Genomic DNA, 24,732 nt, shown 5'->3' on the forward strand with positions numbered 1-24,732 from the left:
CTCTCTCAATACTTCCAACTCCCGGAGAGGAAGTAAGTAAGCTGTTGTCACAGTTTTTCTTCCTGGTATATGCAGAGACCAGAGACACACTCTGAGTATTGACATCTGGTCAGAATTTAATAGTTTGGTTTCATTTTTATTAGTTTATCTGTGTGGCTGCTTTCTATTTATAGTACATTGAACTGATTTTCTATTTTGGGTCTGATAAAATGTTTCCCTATAAACTAAATTTCTGTAAGTGAAATGATGATACGACATTAACAGCACAGGCGAGGCATGTATTTAACAAAACGTGTAACAGTGGTCCTTGGTGGTCCATGTTAGAACATCCCCACAGATCCAGCTGCCTCAGAGACCATCTGCATTTTGCAGAATAGAATAGAGTGAAGTAGTTCTGCCTGGGACCAGTGCAACAGGGTGCCCAGATCTCCAAGTCTGTCCCTCCACTGTTTACATTGTCATCAAATATCTAGTCCCAAGTTTTCAAGACTGTGTGGGAAGAGTATAAGTTTTGGCCAAAAGAGACAAGAGCACTGGCCTTTGTTTTCCTCCTAGGCCCAGTGTTTTGGAGCAGAGTTTGACCATCGCAAATCAAAGTGATAGAGAAAAAGAAAAGCACCATCTCTCTCTCACCTAAGAGAGCCACACTATCAAAGAGAAATAGCTACTAGCCCAGCACCAAGAAGACATTTTGTTCTCACTTGAAGACAGTATTAAAGGTAATTGGGTTGTCTCCACTCTCTGGCCCCTCAGTGAGTCTCCACCCTCACCAACTCCAATGTCCCTACCCTACCCCATTTCCCAGATAGTCATTTGCTTCAGGACAGAGCAAGTTGGTAGCAGGAAGTAGAAATGTTAATGAGAGTAGCAGGTGAAATCTCAGATCCTTTTTTACAAAAAATACATTGTAGGTTTTCTTTCTAGCTGCTAATGGGGTGGGCTGGTGACCCAGACCATCAGCGTATTCTTCGGGTGACAGTGATCTAAGTGGGATGGCCAAGTGAGAAGGTAGGAGATCTGGGGTGGGAGGCATTGCACAAGCTGTGTATTACTCTGAGCAAGCTTAGTAAAGAAGGACAGCATTTTATATACTGTTTGAAGAAGAATGACCAAGTTCGGTAGAGAGCTAAATCAGAAAAATGTTGGCAAGGGAACACAGGACACCTCAGTCACAGCTGCCTTAGGACTGAGAACCACAGCTCTCCAGAGGGGAAAGCTGGGGCTCCTAGGAACCAGAACCTTAACTCCTTTGCAGCCCAGGCTTTAAGCTGGTCCTTGCCCAGTCTGCTCCTGGGCAAGAATTAGCATTCCCTTTTTCTTTTCATCAGGGCCTCTAAGCCTTGGGTCAGTCTGGCTCCCAACAAGTTGGAGTGGGATCTTCAGAACTGGGTGTTCCTATGGACTGCAAAGTCAAATGGAGAGAAAGTGCAGTGAATCCATTTATCGTCCCATGAATGGACACAGACTTCATTAAACATCCAAGTGGTTGCCATGTTCCTCTGGCCAGAGTAGCTGGAACACAACCCCCTCTTCCCCAGGAGCATCTCTTAGCACAACAGGTCTCCTGGAAGAGGATGCTCTTAAGAAGAGGACAAGTTAGGTCTCCTTGAGCCCTGGACAGCTACGTGTCTTCTGACTCTTCCATACTCAGACTGTATCAGCTGGCTTCCTGGAAGCCATGGATGGAACTAATGCTAGGTTAGCCACTCTCCATATAGAATAAACCCAGTCTTGACTTAAGAATTTGCATTTGGGTAATCGCCATGTCATGTTGTCCCTGGTCCATTCAATTTTTCATGGAAATACAGAAAAAGACTAGGTTCTAAGTGGTCTACTGATTTTCACTATAAGAGGCTCCCATAAGGATGGTGACTGTCTTTAATTTGCCAAGGGCTGTGGAGTGTCTTGGGATATGAGACTTTCAATGTTAAACCTAAATAGTTGGTCATGTCATTCCTTTCTTGGGGATGACCAACCCTTCTCCATGTATCCATCTTCAATGGGGAAAAGATTAAACAAGGACAAAAAAAAGCAATTCTGACCTATTATCACAGGAAGTAGAAAAGCAAGTAGGACTTGGTATGTTGGCTCAAGCCTGTGACCCCAAAACTTGAGAAATGTTGGGAGGAGGATGAAGTTCAGTTCAACCTCAGCTACAGTGAGTCTGAGGCCAGCCTGAGCTTTGGAAAACCCTGATTCAAAAAAAGTAAAACAAGAGGAGGAAGGGGGAGGGGTGAGAGAGAGGGAGAAAAAAGAGGGAGAAAGAAAGAAGGAGTTAAAATAGGGCAAGGAAAACTTGTAGTCAAAGCCCCTGACACATCTTGATCTTGCAGTGTACAGGGCAAGGATGGTTTATCTTCCTATTCCCTCTGTTTCATCAGCAGTAAAGCAAACTTTGTCTTTGTCAGCCGAAAAGAAGAAAAGCCATCTTCAGAGTCTTTAGTCTTTCTCTCTGTCATGACCTTTCCCAAGACAACGAAGGCCATGGCTGCTTCAGCATGGGAAAGAAAACATCTTCTTGGGGTTGGCAACAAAGGACGCTCTGCAAATGGTGTTAAAAATAATAGTAGCAGGAGCTTCCCAGACAGGCAGTGGTCAGTGACAACTCCCAACACATGAAGCTGAGTTTGTGCTTTGCTCAAAGCAGAAAATGGTCTAGGACTAGACCAATGGGTTGTTCAGCACAGGACCCTGATCCTCCCTAGAGGCAGTCCATGGAATCGAATGAGTTTCCCTCCTTAATGGTTTTTTATTTTAACTTGTTTTATTTATTTATTTATTATGTATTTATTTATGTATTTATTTATTGTGTGTGTGTGTGTGTGTGTGTGTGTGTGTGTGTGTGTGTGTGTGCGTGCCTGAGTGTATGTATGTGCACCATGTGTGTGCAGGAGCCTGAGGCAGTCAGAAGAGCTATCTGACCCTCTGGAACTGGAGTTACAGATGGTTGTGAGCCACCCTGTGAGTGCTGGGAACCAAATCTGGGTCTTCTGCCAGAGCAACAAGTGAGCCATCTCTCTAGCCCCCTAGCCCCACTCCTTCAGTCTTGAGTTATAAGTCTGTTGTTTGCTAACATTCATAGCAAACAGGGTCTGAGTCTGCTGTCACAGAAGGGAAGTGAATAGAAATTCATTCTAAATGACCCAATTGCTGGTATGCCAGGGGGAAAATGGAAACTTTGCGCGCACGCGCACACACACACACACACACACACACACACACACACACACACGGGGGGGGGGGAGAGAGAGAGAGAGAGAGAGAGAGAGAGAGAGAGAGAGAGAGAGAGAGGAGACTCTTGGTAATAGATCCAAAATCTAAGCAGAATCTTTTAAAATCTATCCTCAAGGGGAGAACTATTACTTCAAGTAGTGTGCTATAATCAAGAAAGAAAGAAAAACAAAGATACAAAGAAAAAAAGATGTTCATGGCTGTAAACAAAAAATCCTGATGCCTTCCCTGTCAGTACTATAGTACCTCCAAACAGACATCTGGAGCCCCTCAAAGCATGTCTAGAAGATGACCAGAGTGAGGAGGGAACTGGGGGGTGTTCTAGTGACAGAGAGGACCAATCACACTGCCCCAGTAGAAGTTGGAACAGCAGCAGACTTGTGTGCTGCTTAGAGCATTCCCACACAGAAGGGGCTGCCTTAGGAGGTGCTGAGCTCCTAGGCCCAGAGAGGGGCAAGCAGAGACAGACCACGTGTCAGTATGCAATGGGAGGGACCACTTGGGCTGAGGCTAGGGCACTGGGCCTGATGATGTCTGAAGTCCCCACACAACTCTGAAATCCTTGACCTGCTGTACTCAGGTTCCACTCAACACTCGTCTTCGGTTCACCTTCACTGGGACCTGGCCCCAACCCCCGACGCTCCATGCTTCACCGGTGATGCCCAGAGTCGGGTGATTCCAGGGTATCCTGGTCATGTGGACATGGATGGGAATGAGTGGCTAAATGGCAAGCCACGTCTTCAATCAGAAGCAGGATTCCAGGGACTCCGGGTCGTTGTGTATGGGCAACTTCTCCAGTTCCTGGTGATGCCTACTGTGCAAAACTGTATACCTAGAGAGAAAAGAAAGAAGGCATGAGCGTTCAACAGGCATCCTTCGAAAGCGTCAGGAGCACACACGCCTCCTGCTCTCCACGCCCCCTTCTTGCATGTATTTGAGGGGCTAGACAGGTGGGAATGGAATGGGATGGAACTTCTCAGAGACGGAGGGCCAAAGACCTCACCTAGATTGTGTCGGTTAAAGGTAGAAAACTGGAGTGCTGAAGAAAAGAGGCCTAAGATGCACAGAGAGTGGATGACAAAGCTTGCAAGGACCCAGACTTCTTTCTCCAAAGTGGTTCCTCAGCAGAGACCTGTGAACAGCTGCAAACGGGGCCCGAGTCAGCCCCTTTCAGTAGTCTCCTGTTGCCTATGTTAAAATGTTGCTTAACTACATATTGTGGTTTCTAATTCCAGACTACACCTGGTGGGTGACCTGGATCAAAGTTGGGGGGTGAGTGGGGGGGTATACAACTGGTGTAGAGTGACTGTCCTCCAAATCAAGCAAGTGCCATCTTGAGGCATTCATCTGTGTCCTTTTTGAAAAAAAGAAATCATCCTATCTGGGATTGTTGGCAATTTACACACACCACCCCCTAACTGAGTATCCAGTGGCCTCTGTATCAACTGATAACTCTGCAGGTGGCCGAGGAGGAGCTAATGTGTATGTGCGTGTGTTCGTGCATGCATGCATGCGTGCATGTGTGTGTGTGTGTGTGTGTGTGTGTAGAGGCTAGGAAAGACTGGGCCTAGGGCTCCATCTATGTAACTATGGGAAAGCCCTCACTGCTTTCAGGTGTGACCAGTTGCTCTGTAAAAAGTCTAATAAACTTGTTGGCTCCCCAGAATGAGCTTTAGTTGGCATTGTGCATTGATCGGCCATGGAGACCTTAGAAGAGCTTCTTCGTGTCTTGGGAGAGGTCACTCATGTCTTCCCCGGGAAGGAGTTTTAGCAACATTTGCCATAGTCAGAAGAATAAGTCTGGGGAGAACAATGATGTCCCTGATATGAACTGAAACAAATAGACCAAGTGAAGCGTATGAACTGAAACAAATAGACCAAGTGAAGCGTGTGTGTGTGTGTGTGTGTGTGTGTGTGTGTGTGAGAGAGAGAGAGAGAGAGAGAGAGAGAGAGAGAGAGAGAGAGAGAGAGAGAGAGAGAGACTACATAAGAAAATTTGACATCATAGTTTGTCCTGTAAGGTTTTTGGGGTGGGTAGTGCCCATGGTGTGGAGTAAAGAGAGTAGTAGTCAGACTGGTAACTAAGGTGCAGCCACTTTGGCAAAAGCTGTCAGTGGGGAAAATGCCAGGAAGGCAGTCTTCTTCCAGGTGGAATGGAGTGGCAAGCCTGCTTGATGGGTTGGAGTCTCCCCAGGGAGTAAGGAGATGCTTTGAAAACTGTCAAAGCAGACATTACAAACCCCGAGGGAGCATCCCAGAGGGAGATGGCGGCTATGAAGTTGAGGTGGGTGGTGGGATGCACTGAGCAAGAAATGTAAGGTTGGGGGTTTAACACTGGTCCTGACTTAGCAGGCTGGTTGAAGAGATGAAGAAATGGAAATGTTGACCTGCCAATTTTTTATGGCTATGGGACAAAAAGGAGCACGGATATGACTAGTAATTTTCCTGAGACCCCAAAACCTGGATCCCTGGGAACAGTCTGATAGAGATGAGAAAGAAAAGGACCAAGAAGCAACAGAATAGCACAATGTACCCTGTGAGTCTGAGCTTTGGTGCAGAGAGAGGAAAAATCTACAACTTAGCATGCAGACAGGGGTCTTGACAAGGACTCAGTGGAAAAGACCATGGCCATCAGAGAACGTTCAGTGCTGAAACTGCAGGAATTGGAGGGAGGCTTTAAACAAGCAATGGCGGAATCTCTCACAGCCTAGGCATATGGGGGCCGATGGGATGAGGATGAGTGCTGGAGAAGCAGAGGTGGGTGTAACCACACATGCATCCTTGAGGCACAAGCCTCAGGCAGCACAAAGGGAATCAGTTCTTGACGGACCGGCTCATAGGAGCCATTGGAGATACTTGAGCATCAGCAGTGGATGCTCCACGGACATCAGGGGCTGGAGGACCATAGAGGAGGGACGGGCTCCTAAGGAAGCTGAGTGTGAGGGAAACACATAAGACTGAAATCACTGGGCGCAGAGGATGTGTTCACCAGAGACAAGGAATAACTGGCCTCAGCAAGAGACTGGCTAGGGTTTTAGCAGCTTTGCTGAGCCCTTTGATAGGGCAAGATCTTTATGAAGTAGGAAAGGCTTTGGAGGATCTAAGTGACTTAGACCAGCATGGAAGGAATGCCCGTAAGGTGGGAGAGCAGCCGAGCATTGACTAGAGAAAGGTGGAACAGAGGGAGCAATCTGTCTGTGTTACTGGGAGACAAATGTGAGACTTCTGTTGAACCAAAGTCCAAAGGAAAACAATCGTCAGAAAAGCCCCCTGATAACCAATGCAGATGCAGAAACTCAAGCCTTTCCCAGGGACGCCCAACAGTCACTCCGGATGAAGCAGGGTATCCTTTTCTCCTGAAAAAGAGCATGCCAGGGGTGGAGATGGTTTGCCCAGCTAGGGCTTCCCCGGGAGCCAGGGGTAGTGGGGTGGAGAGGCCACAACCGCAGCTATATTCACTGCACCAAAACACAACCTTTCTGACCCAGGGAACCAGGCTGAGAAACAGGTGCTGCCAGGGACCTTATCCACCTTTGGCCTGGAGCAGTGTGAGCCAGGCTCACCAAGCTGGGGAGGTATGAGGGGGCTCAATGAAAGAGCTTCAGAATATGGAGCAGGATGGCTCAGAGAGGACGGCTGAGGGTTGTGTGAGGCTAATCATGTTTGTCCCTCCTGCCCATGCTACTGTGCCCAGCATGGACCAGCAGAAAAAAACAACGGATACTAGTGCAAAGAGCCTTCTTATGCTATTGGATCTTGCTTAAGTTTGACTTCAGTGTCTCCTTAGTTGTGACTTCCTGTGATCACCTGTCACTTGTAAGGTGCTTCACCCAGTCTCACCATGAGATGGTGGCTCAGGACTTTGCTTCGTTGTCCTGCCCACCCTTTGCAGAAATTCTTCATTACATATAGATACCATCACAGTGACTTGTGAGTGCTTTGTAGTTTTGGAGACTCATTTAAGAGCCGTGAGAGTGCACCTGAAGAAGCCAGCGTGGGGACTAAGTTCACAGAGGGTGCAAAGCTCGGATGTTGCTGTGAAATTGTAGGGTTGGAGTATATGGTGGAGTAAGGCACAAGTGGTACCTATCAAAAGGACTGGGGACAGTTTCTGATAGTCTGTGCCTGTGAGTGACAAAGAGTGTACAGAGGGTAAAAACAGATGCTCCTGAAAGCCATTAGGCTGGGGATCCCATCCTAGGAGAAGGTTACCTCCAGGACGTTGTTGACCATAGAGGCTCTAGGGGGCCTAAAGCTATAAGGCTATGACCACAGTTGTTGGTGACTTCCTGAAGTCAATGATAAGACTATCGCTAAAGCTGTTGCATGCCCCTCCTTTTTTGGCTGCCAAACTTAGGGAAATAAAGCTAGGCCTGAGGCTGAAGTGACTCTAGCCTTGGGAAGCAGCTCCTGTAGTACCAGAAATTGCTACTAACAGAATCTGGGGTCAGGAAGATAGAGGCCAAAAGTCCTACTCAGCTGTATGCCCTGTGGTGGAAGTGCCAGGCAAGATGTGCCAGAAAGTCCAGGTGTGGCTTGACTGGTGGTGGTGAGAACCAGCTCTCTGATTGGACTTAAGGCCTGAGTTACAAATTCACTCCTGGTACTAGGAGCCAAGACAAAAACTTGAGACACTGGGAGAAGCAGCTATTCTTAAGAGGCTGTAATGTGCCAGCTAAAGTGCTTCCCCACATTTGTGTTTACAGACACAGGTCATTGCTTCAGTCTATGACTCTCTCTCTCTCTCTCTCTCTCTCTCTCTCTCTCTCTCTCTCTCTCTCTCTCTTCCCCCTTCTTTTCTTTCTTTCTTTTTTTCTCTCATCCTTTTCCTCATTTGTCTTCTGTAGTAGGAGAAATGCCCATCAATCTTGCTAACTGCTATGAGATGGAGGACCTGGGGGCAAATAGAACATATATATATCACATGTGTGCATGCATGCGTGTGTGTGTGTGTGTGTGTGTGTGTGTGTGTGTTTTCCATTTCGTGGCCATGGGAAGCCTTCCTCCCTGCTTTGTAAAGACCTCCAGGTGTGTCTGGTTGAGGGAGAAGTGCTCACATGCCTGCAAGCAAGCTATTACCTATGCTCTATAAGAAACTCCAATATATTCATTAGTTCCCCAGAATGCACTTCGGTGGAATTGTGCCTCTGTGCATCATTGGGACCTTAGGAGAAGGTGTAGATGTTGCTATGTCTCTCACTAGAAAGGAATTTTAGCACCCACTGAAAGAAAAACACGTCAAGTAGAGGAGTGGGCCACACAGATGGCGTTGGCGGTCCTAAGGCAGGCGATAATTAGCTGAGCACTCCTCCCAGTCAGTACCTAGGCACAGTGTACTCAGCGTGTGCTGCAGCGCCCTGCAGTGCTCTGTGCATGCTGCTGTGCAGGCTTATGCAAATGTTCCTAAACTAGATCTTGGCTGCCATTTTGAAGGACAGCAGGGTTAGGGCAGGGGTTAGGGCAAGGAAACAGAAGGCAAAGGAGGAGTGGAAGGAGTTGACATCTTCAAAATATCCAGGACCAGCCCTGAGATGAGGCAACCCTGTAGATACCTATTAGACCTTCTGGCTTTTTACTGCCTGGGAGGTTTTTGAGCAAAGCAATGGTCCAAATGACCTTGGAATAGGCTTCCTCTGGCTGGATGCTCTGTTGAGAGTATAGTCATTCTTTGCTTAATGCCAGGGATGCATCCTGGCAAACGTATGGCTAGGTGATGTAATCATTGTGCAAACATAAGACTAGATAGTATACCCAACTATACACTCCAAGTTCTATGGTGCAGCCATTGTCCGGGCTAAAATCCTGTGCAGAATGCACTGAACACTGTAACACACAGGAAGTACATGGGCAGCAGGAAATGAGAAATTTCCAGTTTCAGTATAACCTGTGGGTGTACCTGTGTCATATATATGAGTCATCAGTCGCTGAAATGCCACTCTATGGTTCTTAACAGTTGATAGAAGGGTGTGGAGCAGCGAGATGACTTATTGTTTTGCAGCAGCAACTCATCTGGTGGCTGTTGCCCAGGCAATGAGAAGCAATCAGATTCTGTATACAGAGACATTACCACCAGGAGTTTGCCTTTTTCCACTTTGTGAGATTTACCCTTGATGCTTTGCGGCTTTTCCCTTACTGCCCTGTGTTTGTGTATCTCGCCATCTAGAATGTTGTGCTGGGCAACATGGCGACCAAGACTTCCCATGGATCCTCAGCATCCAATCAGGCTCTGCCAGTCACGGACTATGTGATATTTGGTGACTTGTTCCCCTCACGATTCATCTCCTTTCTCCTGTGCAGCTGAGGGTGGGATCCGTTCCTCACAGTATCGCCACATAGAGAAGGAAGTGCAAAGTCCAAGACTGGCACATTTCAGGACTCGATATGCAAAGCTAAGGCTTTTCCAAATATATCTTCCCCTCAATAGACCATGATGTGAAGAGCATAGAACGTTGATGATTGAATATGCACAGCTCCAAACTGTTGAAATATTTTCCTCCTTTCTTTCCTGTATTGGGAACCCCGTAGAAGACCTCAAGGCCTAGGAAATTCCTTGCTTTGCTTCCTCTTGCTCCAATGTCAGAATCCCACACCTGCTTTTGCAAGCACACACTTCTGTGTGGTGGTGATTGCTCTTCTGGCCCCCAGGCTCCTTTCAGAAGCACGGCAGTTTGACAAGCCATGTCAGGCAGGAAAAAGACCAGAACTATACAAAGAAGAAAGGTGAAGCCGAGAGATGCCAAAAGAGAAGTCTAAAATATGTGGTAAGTAAGAGACAGGGCCTGGACTAGTCACAGGTCAGACCCACACCTGGTGACCTGGCTCCCGAGTAGCCTTGCTTAATGGACTAGCATGGATTAGTGGCTCAGAACCAAGTAGCTCTGGAAACTAGGCTGTGCTCGCCTACCTGAGGTGTAAGGAGCTCCTGACATAGATTCCTGTGCAGGAAAAAAGCAACAATGATAATAAGAAGTCATCTACCACTCAGTTTATTGATGGGTGAAGGTTCTTGGGACTGTTTTCAGTCATGGCATAAATGACGTCATTTACATAATTATTTTTCACAACTGCGTTAGCTACTCATATTTACTTCACAGATGAAAGTAATGGAGGCTCAGAGTCGCTGACCTGGCTGACTCAACGTCCCAGTGTGTATAATGCCACCAGGCTAAGCTCCAAGCACATTCTCAAACTCAGCCAAGCTCCATAGCGATAGAACACACTCGCTGGCTGGAGCTTATATAAAAATCATGGCCTGAATAGAAGGAAAACCACTATTCTTACTGTGTGAAAAGTTCTCTTGGTGAAGTAGGAAGGGGTTCGTGAGCTCCCACCCCTAACTGAGGAGATACAGGCAGGTGCTCCTGATTGAAGAAAGTTTGGCCCCTCATGGCAGGAGGGTGTGGCAGAGCAGACATCTGTCACACATACATGGTGATAGGAAACAGAGTCTTCTTTTTCCAGCCTTCAGGAAGGTTCTTCTGGCACTCACGATGGTTCTTTCCCCTTAGTGAACCCTCTCTCCACAAACCTTTACAGACACACTCAAAGGTGCACTCTACTAACTTCCTGGGATTCTCGCCCTCCAGGCTGACAGTCAAAGATAACCAGACAAGAACTAATGACTCACCTGTCAGGATAACCAGACAAGAGGTTGTAACAAGAGATGACTATCCACTCAGAGGCCAACTGGAAGACCACTACCCTCTATAGAGGTGAGGAAGGGCATGTTTTCTAGTTGGGCTTCTGTGTTGTTAGTTTTGTGTCAGCTTGGAGGGTCACCTGAAAAGAGGGAGTCCCAGTTGCTTCCATCATACCAGCCTGTAGGCAAGTCTGTGGGGGTGCTTGCTTGAATAAAGATTGATGTGGGAAGGCCGGGCCCACTGTGGTTGGTGTCGCCATCAGGCAGGCAGTCCTAGGTTGTATAAGAAGGAAGGCTGAACAAGCCAGTAAGAGGCATTCCTCCACGGCTCCTCCCTTTGCTGTTGCTTGCGTTCTTGCCCTGACTTTCTTCAGTCACTGAAGAGTATGATCAGGATCTGTAAGCTGAACTAGCCCTTTCCTCCCTGAGTTGCTTTTGGTCATGGTGTATATCGCAGCAATAGGAAACAAACTAGCACAGCCATCTTAGGGGCTCTGGTGTGTTACAACCACTGTGAAATGGGAGGAGGCTTAGCTTCCTTGGCCAACAAGGAACAAATTCTCCTACTCATTTTAGCCTATGGAGGTCCCACCATAGACTGTGTATTCCCAAGTCACCACGATTTACATGCTTTTAATTTAGGAGTTTTCACATGGATGTGAAATAAACAATATAAACACACATTTACAGTAATCCGGATGGCTGCCCAGTAAACTCACCCTGCCTGACTTCAAGGCTCCTATTTGCATGTAGACCCATGCAGATGTCAGAGAGTCTGTGGCCCAGTTTCTTCCATGTTACTCTAAGTGGAGGACCCAAACCCCAGCTACCCATGGACACACATGTGAGCACCCATGCAACCTCACATTTAACAAGTGTTGAGAGAAAAGGGATGTCATCCTTCTGGCAAAGAAAGCTCAGGCCTACCATCTACTGGGTGTGTGACCTGACCCAGTAAGCCATCCCTCTGTGCCTGGCACCTTTGAGGGAAGGTGAAAGTTAACATCTACCATGATCCTGGGCACCGAGTGGGTGGAAGAATCTTCACTGGTATGGAAAATGGAGCACAGAAAATGGGACACCCCCAAGACTGAAATTGATACTTGAGGGGTTAAGAATTCTTGAGGCAAAATGCTTGAGTCCAAACCTTGACTCTGACTCTCACTTATTGTGGTGAATTGTTCCTAAATTTCTGGAGTGTCATGACCATTTAATGAGATCATGCCTACCAAACTCTTCATTTTGATGGCCAGATATTGAATAGTAAGTAACATCTACCTCAGATGTTCTGGTTAGAAGATGTCTAATGATAAGGCTTGAAGTGGCTTGAACTCAATGCTTCATTCCTGCTCTAGTGCAGAGTCCCATCCCATAGTAATCGATGTACGTTTGCCCACTGATCACACAGATGAAAGAAACTACCAAGATGGCATACAGAGAAAGGAACCCGCCCAGGCACGGGTCATCATCCCTCAGCATGACAAAGGCCTCCCAAGCTCTGCTGTGCGCTCTAGCTGCTCGGCTGACCGGCCAAGCCCTGTGAGTGATCGGTGCTATCTTACAAGTTTTCATGACCTAAGAAAAGTCACTGCTGTTTAGCCCTGTAGAGGCAGCTGTCTGCTTTGCATTAATTTATTCAGACTTGACAGGAGCCACATTAAGTTTGGTGATTATCTGAATCTACAATTTGCTCGCTGAGCAATTAGTACCAAACTTGGAGCAGCCTGGGTAGAGCAATAATTAAAAGCATCATCATGGTGCCCCTTCTCCCAGCCTCGGCTGGCACCACTGGGAAATGCTGACTTTATAGCATAGGGCCTCAGTCCTCCCCCTGGGAAAAAGCACTTGCTTACTCTCACTGGAGACGCTTGCCAAATAGGAAGCAGCTCCATTTAAATGGCTCAAATCCTCAAGCAGATGGGACCCCTGTTATTTAGAATCCAAGATACCGGGAGGGAGGTTTTTTTTTTTTTTTTTTTTTTTTTTTTTTTTTTTTTTTAAAGTTTATGAAGGAGGAGTGAGATCTTTAGGGGCTTTTGTTTTGTTTTGTTTTGTTTTGTTTTGTTTTTGTATTTCGAGACGAGGTTTCACTATGTAGCCTTGGCTGTCCTGGATTTGCTTTGTAGACCAGGCTGGCCTCGAACTCACAGCAATACTCCTGCCTCTGGCTCCCTGAGTGCTGGGATTAAAGGTGTGTGCCATCACACCCAGTTGGAATGAGATTTTCCAAGTGTTAGATATGTATTAATCCAGCCCACTCATTTTAAACTGCACTCTGTATACCCACTGTGGCTCAGGCCCTGTGCCAGGAGGCCTGGGAGAACGCGAGGTGGAGAAGTGACACAGCTGTTTCCTCACAGAGCTCACAGTACACTGTGAGACCCAAAGTGGAGATCTGTAAATATGAGAAACATTAGGAGTAGAAAGTAACCGGTGGTGCTGAGAGCATATGAACCCAGCTAGTGTGTCGGGGTAGTGTGGTAGAGAAAGCAGTAGGAGATGAGAAGTGAAAGGAAGGGAAGGGTCACCAGGCCAAGGGAAAGAGGATTCACATCTAAACAGCAGCAAATGGCAAAACCCACAGTGATGTGGCAGAGCAGAGGGACAGTCGTTGACCAAAAGATGTATTGTCGGCAGACGCCCACGATGCTCAGGACCATTGTCCTCAGTCTAAGAGCAACCTGGAGCCAGACCAGGGTGAAAGCAGAGAAGAGGATCTCGTGTTTTGTAGGATAATTAGTCTGTGGTCTGAGTAAGGATGGACTGGGATACAGTAGCACGTTGTATTAGCTTTCTGTCGTCGCTGTAACAAGTTACCCCAAACACAGAAACTTGAAATAATACAAACGTCAAGTCTTGTACTTCTAGAGCTCATCAGTCCAAAATAGGTCTTAGGGGGCTAAAAAGAAGGTATTGGCAGATCTGCCTTTGTCTAGAAGGCTCTTCAGGGTTAGTTCATTCGTTGCCGGTTTCCCTCTCCAGAAGCCGCCCACAGTCCCAGGCTTCCCTCTCCAGAAGCCGCCCACAGTCCCAGGCGTATGGTATCACCACGTCAGCTTCTACTTTTACTACCATGCTCTCTCTCCCTCTCTGACTTTGGTCCTCTTGCGCCTTCGGTAGACGGAAGCTGGTACAGTGAGTCCACCCAGACAGCCCCGAGGACCCTGCCTGTATCAGGACAACACGGAGTGTAGTCGTATCATAATCAGCCTTTTTTTTTTTTTTTTTTTTAATACATTTTTATTAATTTATACATATTACATCTCAGTTGTTAGCCCATCCCATGTATCCTCCCATCCCTCCCTTCCTCCCACTTCCCCCCCCCCCTACTCCCCTCCCCTATGTCTGTGTCTGAGGGGGATCTCCTCCCCCTGAATATGCTCATACGGTATCAAGTCTCTCCTTGGTGACCTATTATCTTTCCTCTGAGTGCCACCAGGCATCTCCATCCAAGGGACATGATCAAATATGGGGCACCAGAGTTTGTGTGAGAGTTAGATCTTCTTCTCCACTCAACAGTGGAGAATGTCCATCGGCTAGTCCGGGTAGGGGTTCAAGGTTTTTACTGCCTATTTTTTCCTTGGCTGTTGCCACAGTTTGCGGAGGACCCCAGGGCCCAGACTCGCCTGTAGTTTTCCAGGACCCACTGGATCCTTCCATTTCCTCTTTCTCCCAGGCTTCTCACACCTAACCCTAACCCTAACCCTCAATGTCCACATCCTGTTCCGCAGTACCTATGAATACATTATATCACATGTCATAATCAGCCTTTTGACATGTGATATAATGTATTCATAGGTACTGCGGAACAGGATGTGGACATTGAGTGGGCATTATTTTGCCCTACATAGGTGATTTTGAGCTTCCCCAGACCAGACTGTGCCTCAGGAGATGTAGAACAGCTATGGTAGAAGGTTGGGAAGAAGTCTTGCTCTGCAAATACAGTGAAGAAAAAAAAAAAACCACCCTATAGGCACGATAATGCCTTGCTATAGAAACAGTGGGGCACTCTTGACCCAGGAGCGGATAGGGAAAAGCCAGGATAACAAAGACTACCGCTGAACACAGGCTTCAGGTAAGGAGAGATGAATGTCTAATACTAACGCGTCCAAATGTCCGGTACTGTTCCAGGCTATAAGCTCAGACTCACCGTAGACACTCAAGTTAGCCCCTTCCTGGAACCAGTGATGGCCCCTGACCCAGTGATGGCGCCTGGCCCAGTGATGGTGCCTGGGCCAGTGATGGTGCCTGGCCCAGTGATGGTGCCTGGGCCAGTGATAGCGCTTGGCCCAGTGATGGTGCCTGGCCCCGTTGTCCTGTGTGACCTTCTCTCTGCTGCCATCTTTGCTGCTCTTGTTGTTCATGTTCTTTCTAGAGACTGGCCTGAGCTTCAGCTGTCCCGCCCCCCACCCTACTGCCATTGCACCCCCAAGGCAGCCACCGTTCAGTTCACCATCCAGTTCACCGTCCATGGCCTAAGCAGTCCATCCAGCCTTAGTCCGGCTTTGAAAGCCCTCACTGCTGTTGCCTGATTTTAGCCTCACATCTCAGTCACTATTTCTCACTTTTATTTTTATGTCTGCTTTATCTGCCACTGTTGGATGTTTGGTCCATACTTGCATGGCCTCTTTGATGTTCCTGAGAGATGAAGCACACACCTCATGGTGCCCTAACGGATAACCTGCACCCACTCTCCCTGACCCTATCTTGACTGATCTTTAAGTGTTGCATTTCCTATACTGACCATGATGCCAGGGAAATTTTTTTTTTAATGTCCACATTTCAGAGGTGGGAAGACTGACACTCACAGAGGGTAAGATTTACCCAAGGCCACTCAGTTAGTAACTCAGAGCCAGGATTTGAACCTAGGCCTGCTGGAATCCAGAACGTTTTGCATTACTTGTATGTGCCAACCTCATCTTCAACATTTAGTATATAGTTTTTGATACCTCAGGAAGTACGAAAACTCTTAGAATCTATGGAAACACTTACTAAATGGATAATCACATTGCCTGGCATTTGAACTGAATTTATTGCCACCGATTGCAGTGGCAATTAGTCTCCTCTTGGTCCTCCCTGAAGCTTTCCATGCTGCACCGTTCCCCCCAATTCTGTATCTGGAGCATCTGCATCCTTGCTCTGTGGGCAGCACTGCATTGCTCTGGGTGAGGGATGGACAGAGCAATCTACCAGACACTTTTTCAGAAATACTTTGGATGTTTCTGGGTTTGGGCGTTTCTCTGAAAAGAAGACTGAAAAGGTTCCTTAGCACCAAGAACCATGGGTGGGGCTGTTCCTATGGAAACCCTCCTGGAAGAAACTGGGGAATGTGCTTTACAGATTCCTGCCCATCATTTAGTTCCCGTGCTTCCTATATACAAAGGTCAGTTATTGGGCTGGGTTGTAACTCAGTGGTAGAGGACTGCTTAGCCTGAGGGGGGGGGGCTCTAGTTTCAACCTCCAGTCTTGAAAAATAGCAGCAGCAGCAACTACAGCAACAACAACAACAACAACAAGAACCAACAGCCCATCAGTGATTCCTGCTATCCAGAAACCTGAACCGAGTTGACAACCAGGATAGTTCTCATAAAGTTGGAGATTTTTCTTGCCCCCCTCAGCCTTTCCATCGGGAAATACATAGGCCTGGTTTGCACCCCCTGTAGAAATTCTAACACAGCGATAAGGAGCGGAGACTGAACTCGGGGAGGGGTCTGCAGTGGTAGAGCTTGCTGAGCTGACTGCATGGGATGATTGCTGACATGAAGAAATAAAGCTGTGAAGAAAGTCAACAGCAAACCAAACTTGGGACCGAATAGCGTATTTTAGATTTCCATTCAAATTTCCCCCTAGGCCATTATTTTAGGATATGATAATTGAATTGAAATGTATAATGACAACTACTAAGTAAATAAAAGTTAAAGTCTGGAAGCCTGTTGAAAGTATTGGTCAACGGTAACTATCTAGTTTTGATAAATGGTCCATGATTATTTGAAATATTAACATAAGCCAATGCATTAAAGGAAGACAATTTTATAAACCGTGTCTGTTCTCTATGGATAGAAAGTTATTCCAAAATTTAAAAAAAAAGTGTTTATAAAACTGGAAAAAAAATGCTCTGCCTGGCTTACATGTTACAGTTCTATTCTGACAAGTGGAAAGTTTTACACATTTAAGTAAATAAATACATAAACCCTTACCTCTTCCTAGAAATGAACTGAAGTCACAGGGGCAACCCCCAAATGCACAAGACAGAGGTATGGGGCATACTGCAGCAGCATCCTTCAAGAAACCACGGTGGATGGGAAGGCCTGACTGTACAGCTGACTGCTGGCTGCTCAGCGTAGCATCTGAGAGAGAAAAACTCCAGCCTTCTGAGTTTTACTTTCTGGAGAGCCAGCTAGGTTCTCACAGTAACAGAGGAAAATCCACTCTGTTTCAGAAGGGAGCGCACTGGAGAGAGAGAGAGATCTCAAATACTTACATTTTTTTTTTGTCCTGTTGTTTGAACCAGGTTGGCTGTCAAGAGAAACCAGCTACCTAAGAGAGTGAGAGAGGAGAGGGTGTTTACCCCCTGTTAGTCCAGCCCTTGGATCCATAGAAGAGAGTGGGTGGGGCTGGGAAATGGTCCTGAGGTTCACTTTCTTGAGGTATAGGCTCCTTAAATGATGAACTTCAGACAAAAAGTCTTACTCTAGTAGAATAGGAAATAATCCAAAAAGAATTGAAAAGTGGGACTACATGAAATTATGATGCTTCAGTACAGCTAAGGAAACAATTCTCTGAGTCAAAACACAGACTATAGACTGAGAAAAAAATTCACTACTGGCTACACAGTAAGTAAGATGTTAATATAAAAACGTCAGGCTACCAAGAAGAGACTTGATACCCTATGAGCATATAAAGGGGGAGGAAGTCCCCCTCAAGCACAGTCATAGGGGAGGGGAGTAAGGGAAAAATAGGAGGATACAAGGGATGGGATAACCATTTAGATGTAACAAGAATAAATTAATAAAAAATTATTTTGGAAAAAAATCTGCAAAAATCAAACACCAATACCCCCCAAATCACCCAACCAGTGAATGGGCTGACAGATATATAAGCATCTCTCACAAAAGAAATATAAGTGATCAATAAGCAATTGAAAGTGGGCTCAGAATCTTTACCTATCAAGGAAGGGCATAGTAAAAGTGCTCCGAGATTCCATGTCATCTCAGTTAGAATGGCAGTCATCAAGTGAACAAATGACAACAAACGCTAGTGAAGATGAACAGCAAGAGGAACTACCATTCACAACTGTTGTGAGTGTAAACTTGGGCAGCCACTCTGGAAATTATTATAGGGTTTCCTTGAAACAACAAGGAAAATGGAATTACCATATGGCCCACTATTCATTTCCTAGGTATATGAACAAAGAAAGCTTAAGAAATTTAAGTCAGCATGTGGTAGAGATCCTGGAACATCCATCTTTATTGCTGCATTATGTACAATAGCTAAGGAATGGAACTTGCTTAAATACCCATTAACAGTTATAAAAATGAATCTACAGGAAAAATGGAGACAGAAATCATTATGTCAAGTGAACAAGTCAGTCTAAAAAAGACAGATGCCACATTTCTCTCATATGTAGAACACAAATTTAAAATTATATGCATGTAAAAAATTAAATCAAATGTAATTATAACAAAAGGAATGTTGAAGCATAATTCAGTGAAACTGAGAATAAGAGATGAATATGAAAAAAACCAATAAAGTCAAAAGCCAATGTTTTAAAAAGTGATAAACTAACACTTAAGTTAAGGATCAGAACGCAAACAACTACATCAAACAATAGAAAGTGATGCACATCACTACAGACCCCATAGATATTGAAAGGATAATCAAGTACTTCATACCCACAAACTTCATAATCCACATTTTAAAAGACTATTTCAAATACATAATCTAACAAAACTCACAGAGACGAAATTGGCATGGAATATGCCCACATGTATCCAATTTAATAGAAAAAATATATTTATTAATGAAATCAAATTTACTAATTAATAACCTTCTGTAACAGTAGCCCAGGCTCAGAAGTGTTGACTGGTGAGTTCTATCAAACAGTGAAGGAAGAAAATTATATTAGTACTCTTCAGCATTCTTCCAAAGACAGAAGCATGGAGACTATCTCCTGAAAGAGTCTTTCTATGAGGCCAACATTACATTAGTACTAAAACCAAAGACACTGCAATAAGAAAATGTCTTAGTCCACTCTGCATTGCTATAACAAAGCACTGAAGAGTGGGCTGACTTAGGAAACTATGTAATTGGCTTATGATTCCAGTGGAAAGTCTAAACTTCATGTTGCTGGTATTGAGTAAGCCCCACCCCCACCCACCTCAAGACTTGCATCACCACAAGGTAAGTATGGCGTGTGAAATAGCCACGTGACAAAATATGAAGGAGGAGCCATGAAAGCTGAAACCTCTTTGTAACAACCCGTTCTCTTGGGAATCACGTAGCAGCATGGGATCCAACACATCCTCTGTAAGTTGTCATCAATCCTTTCTGAGAATGGTACCCTACCTAATCACCCACTTTATGCCCCACCTCTGTCAATCTCCATTACCTTTCAATATTGTTACACTAAGAACCAAACTCCCAGCAGATGAATGGTTAGGTTTCAAACAGTACTGGGACCATTGCAATCACTCTTAAGTATAGATGCAAATAATCCTCAACAAAGTCTTAACAAACAAAACCTAGCAATGTGTAAAACGAACTATTTGTTCCCCTCACTATCACCAGATTTACTTAATTTCAGTGTGCAAGAGAAATTTAACTTGAAATACAGTTAGGCTGTGGATGTGGATGGGGTATAGGGTTTGGCCTGGGATGAAAACATGATAAGAAAAGTCAGTTTGTATAGTGTATCACATCAACAGACTAAACCAGAAAAAAGCAGATGATCATGTTAATAAATGCATGAAGGGCATTTGACCAAGTTCAATACCCGTTAGAAGTAAATGTTCTTAGTAAGCTAGGAATAAAAGGGTTATCAATTTGATAAACACCCCCAAAACACATTCAACTAGCAGTTACGTTTAATGGGAGTAACTCTGTTTCCCTGCTGAGCTCAGGGACGATGCTAGCATGCATTGTTCCTGCTACTCTTAACCACTTTGCTGGAAGATTAACAGAATGCAATACAATAAGAGGAGATAAAAGTTACGCACATAGAGAAAGAATAAAAAGATTTCCCTTGCAGATGATATGATAATGACACGTATGTAAAATTATGGCACACACCTTTAATCCCAGCACTCGGGAGGCAGAGGCAGGTGGATCACTGTGAGTTCGAGGCCAGCCTGGTCTACAAAGTGAGTCCAGGACAGCTAATGCTACACAGAGAAACCCTGTCTCAACACACACACACACACACACACACACACACACACACACACACACACACACACACAACACACACACAAAAGATAACCTCTGAAAGCACTAAGCCATTATACTAAGTTTTGCGAAAGGCTATACTCAAGTGTTTATAGTAGCTTTCTTCAAAAATCATTAAAACTTTGGGGTAACTTAGCTATCCTTACATCAGAGAGTAGACAAAGCTGTAGCACATCTGACAATGGGATAGATATAGGAGAATAAGCTATAAAGTCATAAAGTATGTGGAGAGAGTTTAAATATAAATTGCTAAGTTCAAGAAGCCCATCTATAGAGGCCAGACAGTGAGTTATTACAAATATATGAAAGTCTGGAAAAAGAAGAAGTGTGGACATAGGAAGATCTGTGTCTTCCAGGTATAATGCTAAAAGTATGAACTGCATGAGTGAACATACAGAACACAGGATTAGTATAGTGATGAAATGATTCTATAAAATGCCAGAACTGTAGGTACATCTCACTACACACTTGTCCAAACCCATGCTGTACATCACCAAGTGTGGTCACAAATGTGTTCTACAGGCCCTTGATGGAAACGGAGGTGTCAATGCAGGCTCGTTCCTCATCAATGGAGCACTCTGGTGAGGGATGCTTATGTTGGAGGAAGCTACAATAGCAGACAGAATATGTGACATACCTGTGAATGTCCCATAATGCCCAACTACACTTAAACACATCTCAAAACATTATCTTGATTTAGTCACAGTGATTTGTTGAGGACCATGAAGGAGGGCCCCATTACAGAAAGGTGATACAAAAATTAATTGGCCATGAGGAGTAATCTAGATAAGAAAGCTTCGAAGGACCAGGTTACATTAGAGCTCAGCTCCACCATGGTGCGTATTTCCCATAAGATTTGCAAGGTGAGGAAACCAAGAACTCCATTTGAGAAGTCAATAGATGGAAAATAACCCATTCATAGTTTATGAACCTTGGCCTTCAGGTTATTTGCCACCAAGGTGCAGAAGCCATCTTGGGCTTAGCAGGCCTCCCCTGTAGCTCTCAGCCAGAGGCTAGACATGGAAGGATTGTGTTTCACACGAAGCAATGAATGGACAGATCCAGACTGACTCACACAGCCTTACAGAGCATGCTCAGAGTTAGACAGGAGCAGCTCTATTGCAGAAGAGCAGGGGGAAACTTGACACAGATGAATGTTGTAACCTGCTTGATCGGCTTAAACTCTATAGCCCCTCTGTTGAAAGCTACATTAGTCCCCAGGATGACTGTAGCTCCTCTGTTAATACCAGCTCTTAGCATATCAGAAACCATTTTGACTTCAAGTCTCCATTTTGATTATAAGGTGAAATTAAGTTCAAGTTCTCGGGCCCTGTGTGCCTAAAACCAGGAAGGTTCAGTGCTTCCTGCTTAGAATAAAACAATAGAGAATAAACACATGTTCTGCTTGGTTAACAATAAATGATGTTCTATTAGAATTAAGGCTGTAACATCCTGCTATGTTCCTTACTCCCAGAGAGCTGGAAGCCCCCAAGAGCTCCCCTACCCTAAATCCCAGTCAATCAGCGTGAAATGCTGTGTCTAGCCAACTGGTTACACTGTACTCAGAACAAAATCAATTCTTCTTTTTCTGTTTTTTTAATTTTAATTAATTAATTAATTTATTTATTTTAGTTTTTCGAGACAGGGTTTCTCTGTGTTGTCTTGGCTATCCTGGACTCCCTTTGTAGACCAGGCTGGCCTCGAACTCACAGTGATCCTCCTGCCTCTGCCTCCCTAGTGCTGGGATTAAAGGTGTTTAGCTAATCAAAATGATGTAATACTCCTTGCTTCCCGCCTGGTTCCCAAATTCAGACCCTGGCCCTGACTGGTCAGTTCTTGTTACCAATGTCACAATCTGAATTTACAGGCTGTGGCCCTAACTGTTCAGTTCTTGTTCAGCATTCAAATAAACTTCCATCAATCTGAGTCTGATGTTTAAGTGGTCAGTACGTGGCTAATTCCTGAATAGCCACAGAGGAAAAAGAGCGAGGCAGAAGTTGGAAAAGAAAGAGAAAAAAAGAAAACAGAAAGGTCAGTAGATGCTTGATACAGTGTGAGTGAACATCCAGTTGTCCCCAATGAACAGTAAGGAATGAAGCCTGGTCATTGTGCAACATTGTTACCGTATCGGTTAGAGCACCTTCTTGTGGACTTTGGCTGTTAAAGTAACTTTTATTGGCCTGATTTAATTGTTGTCTTATTGGCTAAGTGCCTTCATCTGCTAACCTAGTCCTTGAAGCTTCTACAGTCTAGTTAGGCCTAGAATGTTATCAGCCTCTTAGACTTACTTGAATAAGCTCACATTTTCTAGCTCTTTCTGAACTATGACTTGCTGGTTCAACTTATTGTTCTGGCTGAAACTCCTCTCCAAGCTGACTGAGTCAATATGGCTTCCCTCAGTCTCTCACTGCTTGGCCTTACACTAACTCTAGCCATCTGCTCTAGACTCCTGGATCCTTCTCATTCTCTGGCACATTCTGTCTTTACCTGTGTCTAGCTTGTTCTCTCTTCATCCTGTCTCTGTAAAACTCTTCCGATAAAAACTGCCTCTGATTTCTATGAACTGAACTGCCACAAACTTAACTCCATCGCACTGCCTCTCAACTCACTTACTTAACTGACTAGAACTCACAGATCTACTTGCCTTTATCTCCTGGGACTAAAGGTGTGTTTTATTCCAACTGGATCACACAAAGGTCTTTGGATGTGATCTCTTGCCAGAACAGCCATGTTCTGAATTAAAATTCTGCTGTATCTTAAATATGTAAATGCATGATAAGTACATTTGATATCCTTTGAATATCCAACTATACTACTAATCCATGAAGAACTTATTAAAGGCATATTGTGTGAGCATTCACACACACACACACACACACACACACACACACACACACACACACACATCCTCTTTGCCAAGTCCAAAGAATTAAAATGTAAAATATTGGATATTGAGCTAGTACACTTTCCCACTAAAAACAGTGCAACTTTACCCAAAACAGAGAAGCACTGGGTGAGTGTCTCTGTTGGAGGACATAGAATCCTCTGGGAACGTGCCCAAGTTCTGGTTCATGTGGTAGAACTATTTTCAGTTTATTTCAGGAACATTCCCACTGATTTCTATAATGCCTCCACCAGTCTGCAATCCCACCAACAGTGAATACGTTTCCCCCTTTCCTTCATGCATGCCAGCATTTACTCATTGTATTTGCTGTTTTGAATATGGTAATATAAAATCTCATAGTGATTTTAATTTATGCTTCTCTGATGGCTAAGGATGTTGAGCACTTTACAAGGGATTCCTTGGCCGTTTCTGTATTTATTCTTTTGAGAACTTTCTGATTAGTTCCGTGCCCTGCTTTTTAATTTGGTGATTTGTTTTCTTGGTGTTTAGGGTTTTTTGTTTGTTTGTTTGTTTGTTTTGTTTTGTTATTCTTTTTTATATTCTACATACTACCCCTCTGTCTAGCTGGTAATTTTTTTTTTCTGGTTCCATAAGCTGCCTCTTCACTTGGTTGATGGTGTCCTTTGCCGTACAGAAACTTTTTGGTTTTATGAGATCCCTTTTTATCAATTGTCAGTCTGAATTCCTATACCATTAGAGTCCTACTCAGAAAGTCATTTTCTGTGTCTATAAATTAAAGCACATTTCCAAATGTCTAATTTAACTGATCCAAACTGTCTGATTTTTTTGTTGAGGTTCTTTGTCTACTTACAATCTAGTTTTCTGGGGGGTGAGAGATAAGGATCTAGTTTCATATGTATGTAGTGATCCAGTTTTTCTTCATCATCTGTGAAGATGCTGTCTTTTCTACTGTGTGTATTTGTGTCTCTTTGTTAAAATAAGATAGCTATAGGAGCCTGGGTTTATAGCTAGACCTTTATTTCTGTTTTACTCGTCAATGTGTCTAATTTTTAGGGCAGTACCATGCTGTTTTGATTACTACAGCTCTGTAATATAACTTCAAATCAAGGATGGTGATACTGCCAGCAGTGTTTTTATTTATCAGCATAGTTTTGGATATCTGGGGTCTTTCCATATAAAATTTTATTTTTTTCTATATCTGTGAAAAAGCATGTTATACATTTGATGGGGATTGTATTGAATCTGCGGATTATTTTTGGTAGGATGGCCATTTTCACAACATTAATCCTACCAATACATGAGCATGGGAAGTCTTCCCACCCTCTAATGTCTTCTTCAGAGTCCCAAAAACTACTCCTGGATTAGAGGTCTTTTAGATTTATTTCAATGTATTTTATTTATGTCTTTTTGAGACTACTGTAAATGGGATTGTGTTGCCCCTTCTTTCTTTGCTTCTTGTTAGTATATAGGAAAGCTACTGAGGTTTGTGTGTTAATTATGTTTGTGTGTCCTGAGGCTTTGTTGAGTGTGCTTATCAGACCCAATAATTTTC

At 44.5% G+C, this 24,732-nt stretch overlaps 1 protein-coding gene across 1 annotated transcript in view; it reads right to left on the minus strand.

The window, feature by feature from the left end:
* Window positions 1-3,285: 3,285 nt before the first annotated feature.
* HTR4 (5-hydroxytryptamine receptor 4) overlaps window positions 3,286-24,732 on the minus strand; it is a 190,779-nt gene continuing 169,332 nt past the window's right edge. Inside the window, exon 7 of the mRNA XM_084780325.1 lies at window positions 3,286-4,063. Coding sequence (XP_084636451.1) covers window positions 3,976-4,063 — 88 coding nt within the window. The 3' untranslated portion in view covers window positions 3,286-3,975. The remainder of the gene's footprint in view (window positions 4,064-24,732) is intronic.

This window comes from Acomys minous, assembly GCF_964271855.1.
Source record: "Acomys minous genome assembly, chromosome: 4".
Classification (NCBI taxonomy): Eukaryota; Metazoa; Chordata; class Mammalia; order Rodentia; family Muridae; genus Acomys; species Acomys minous.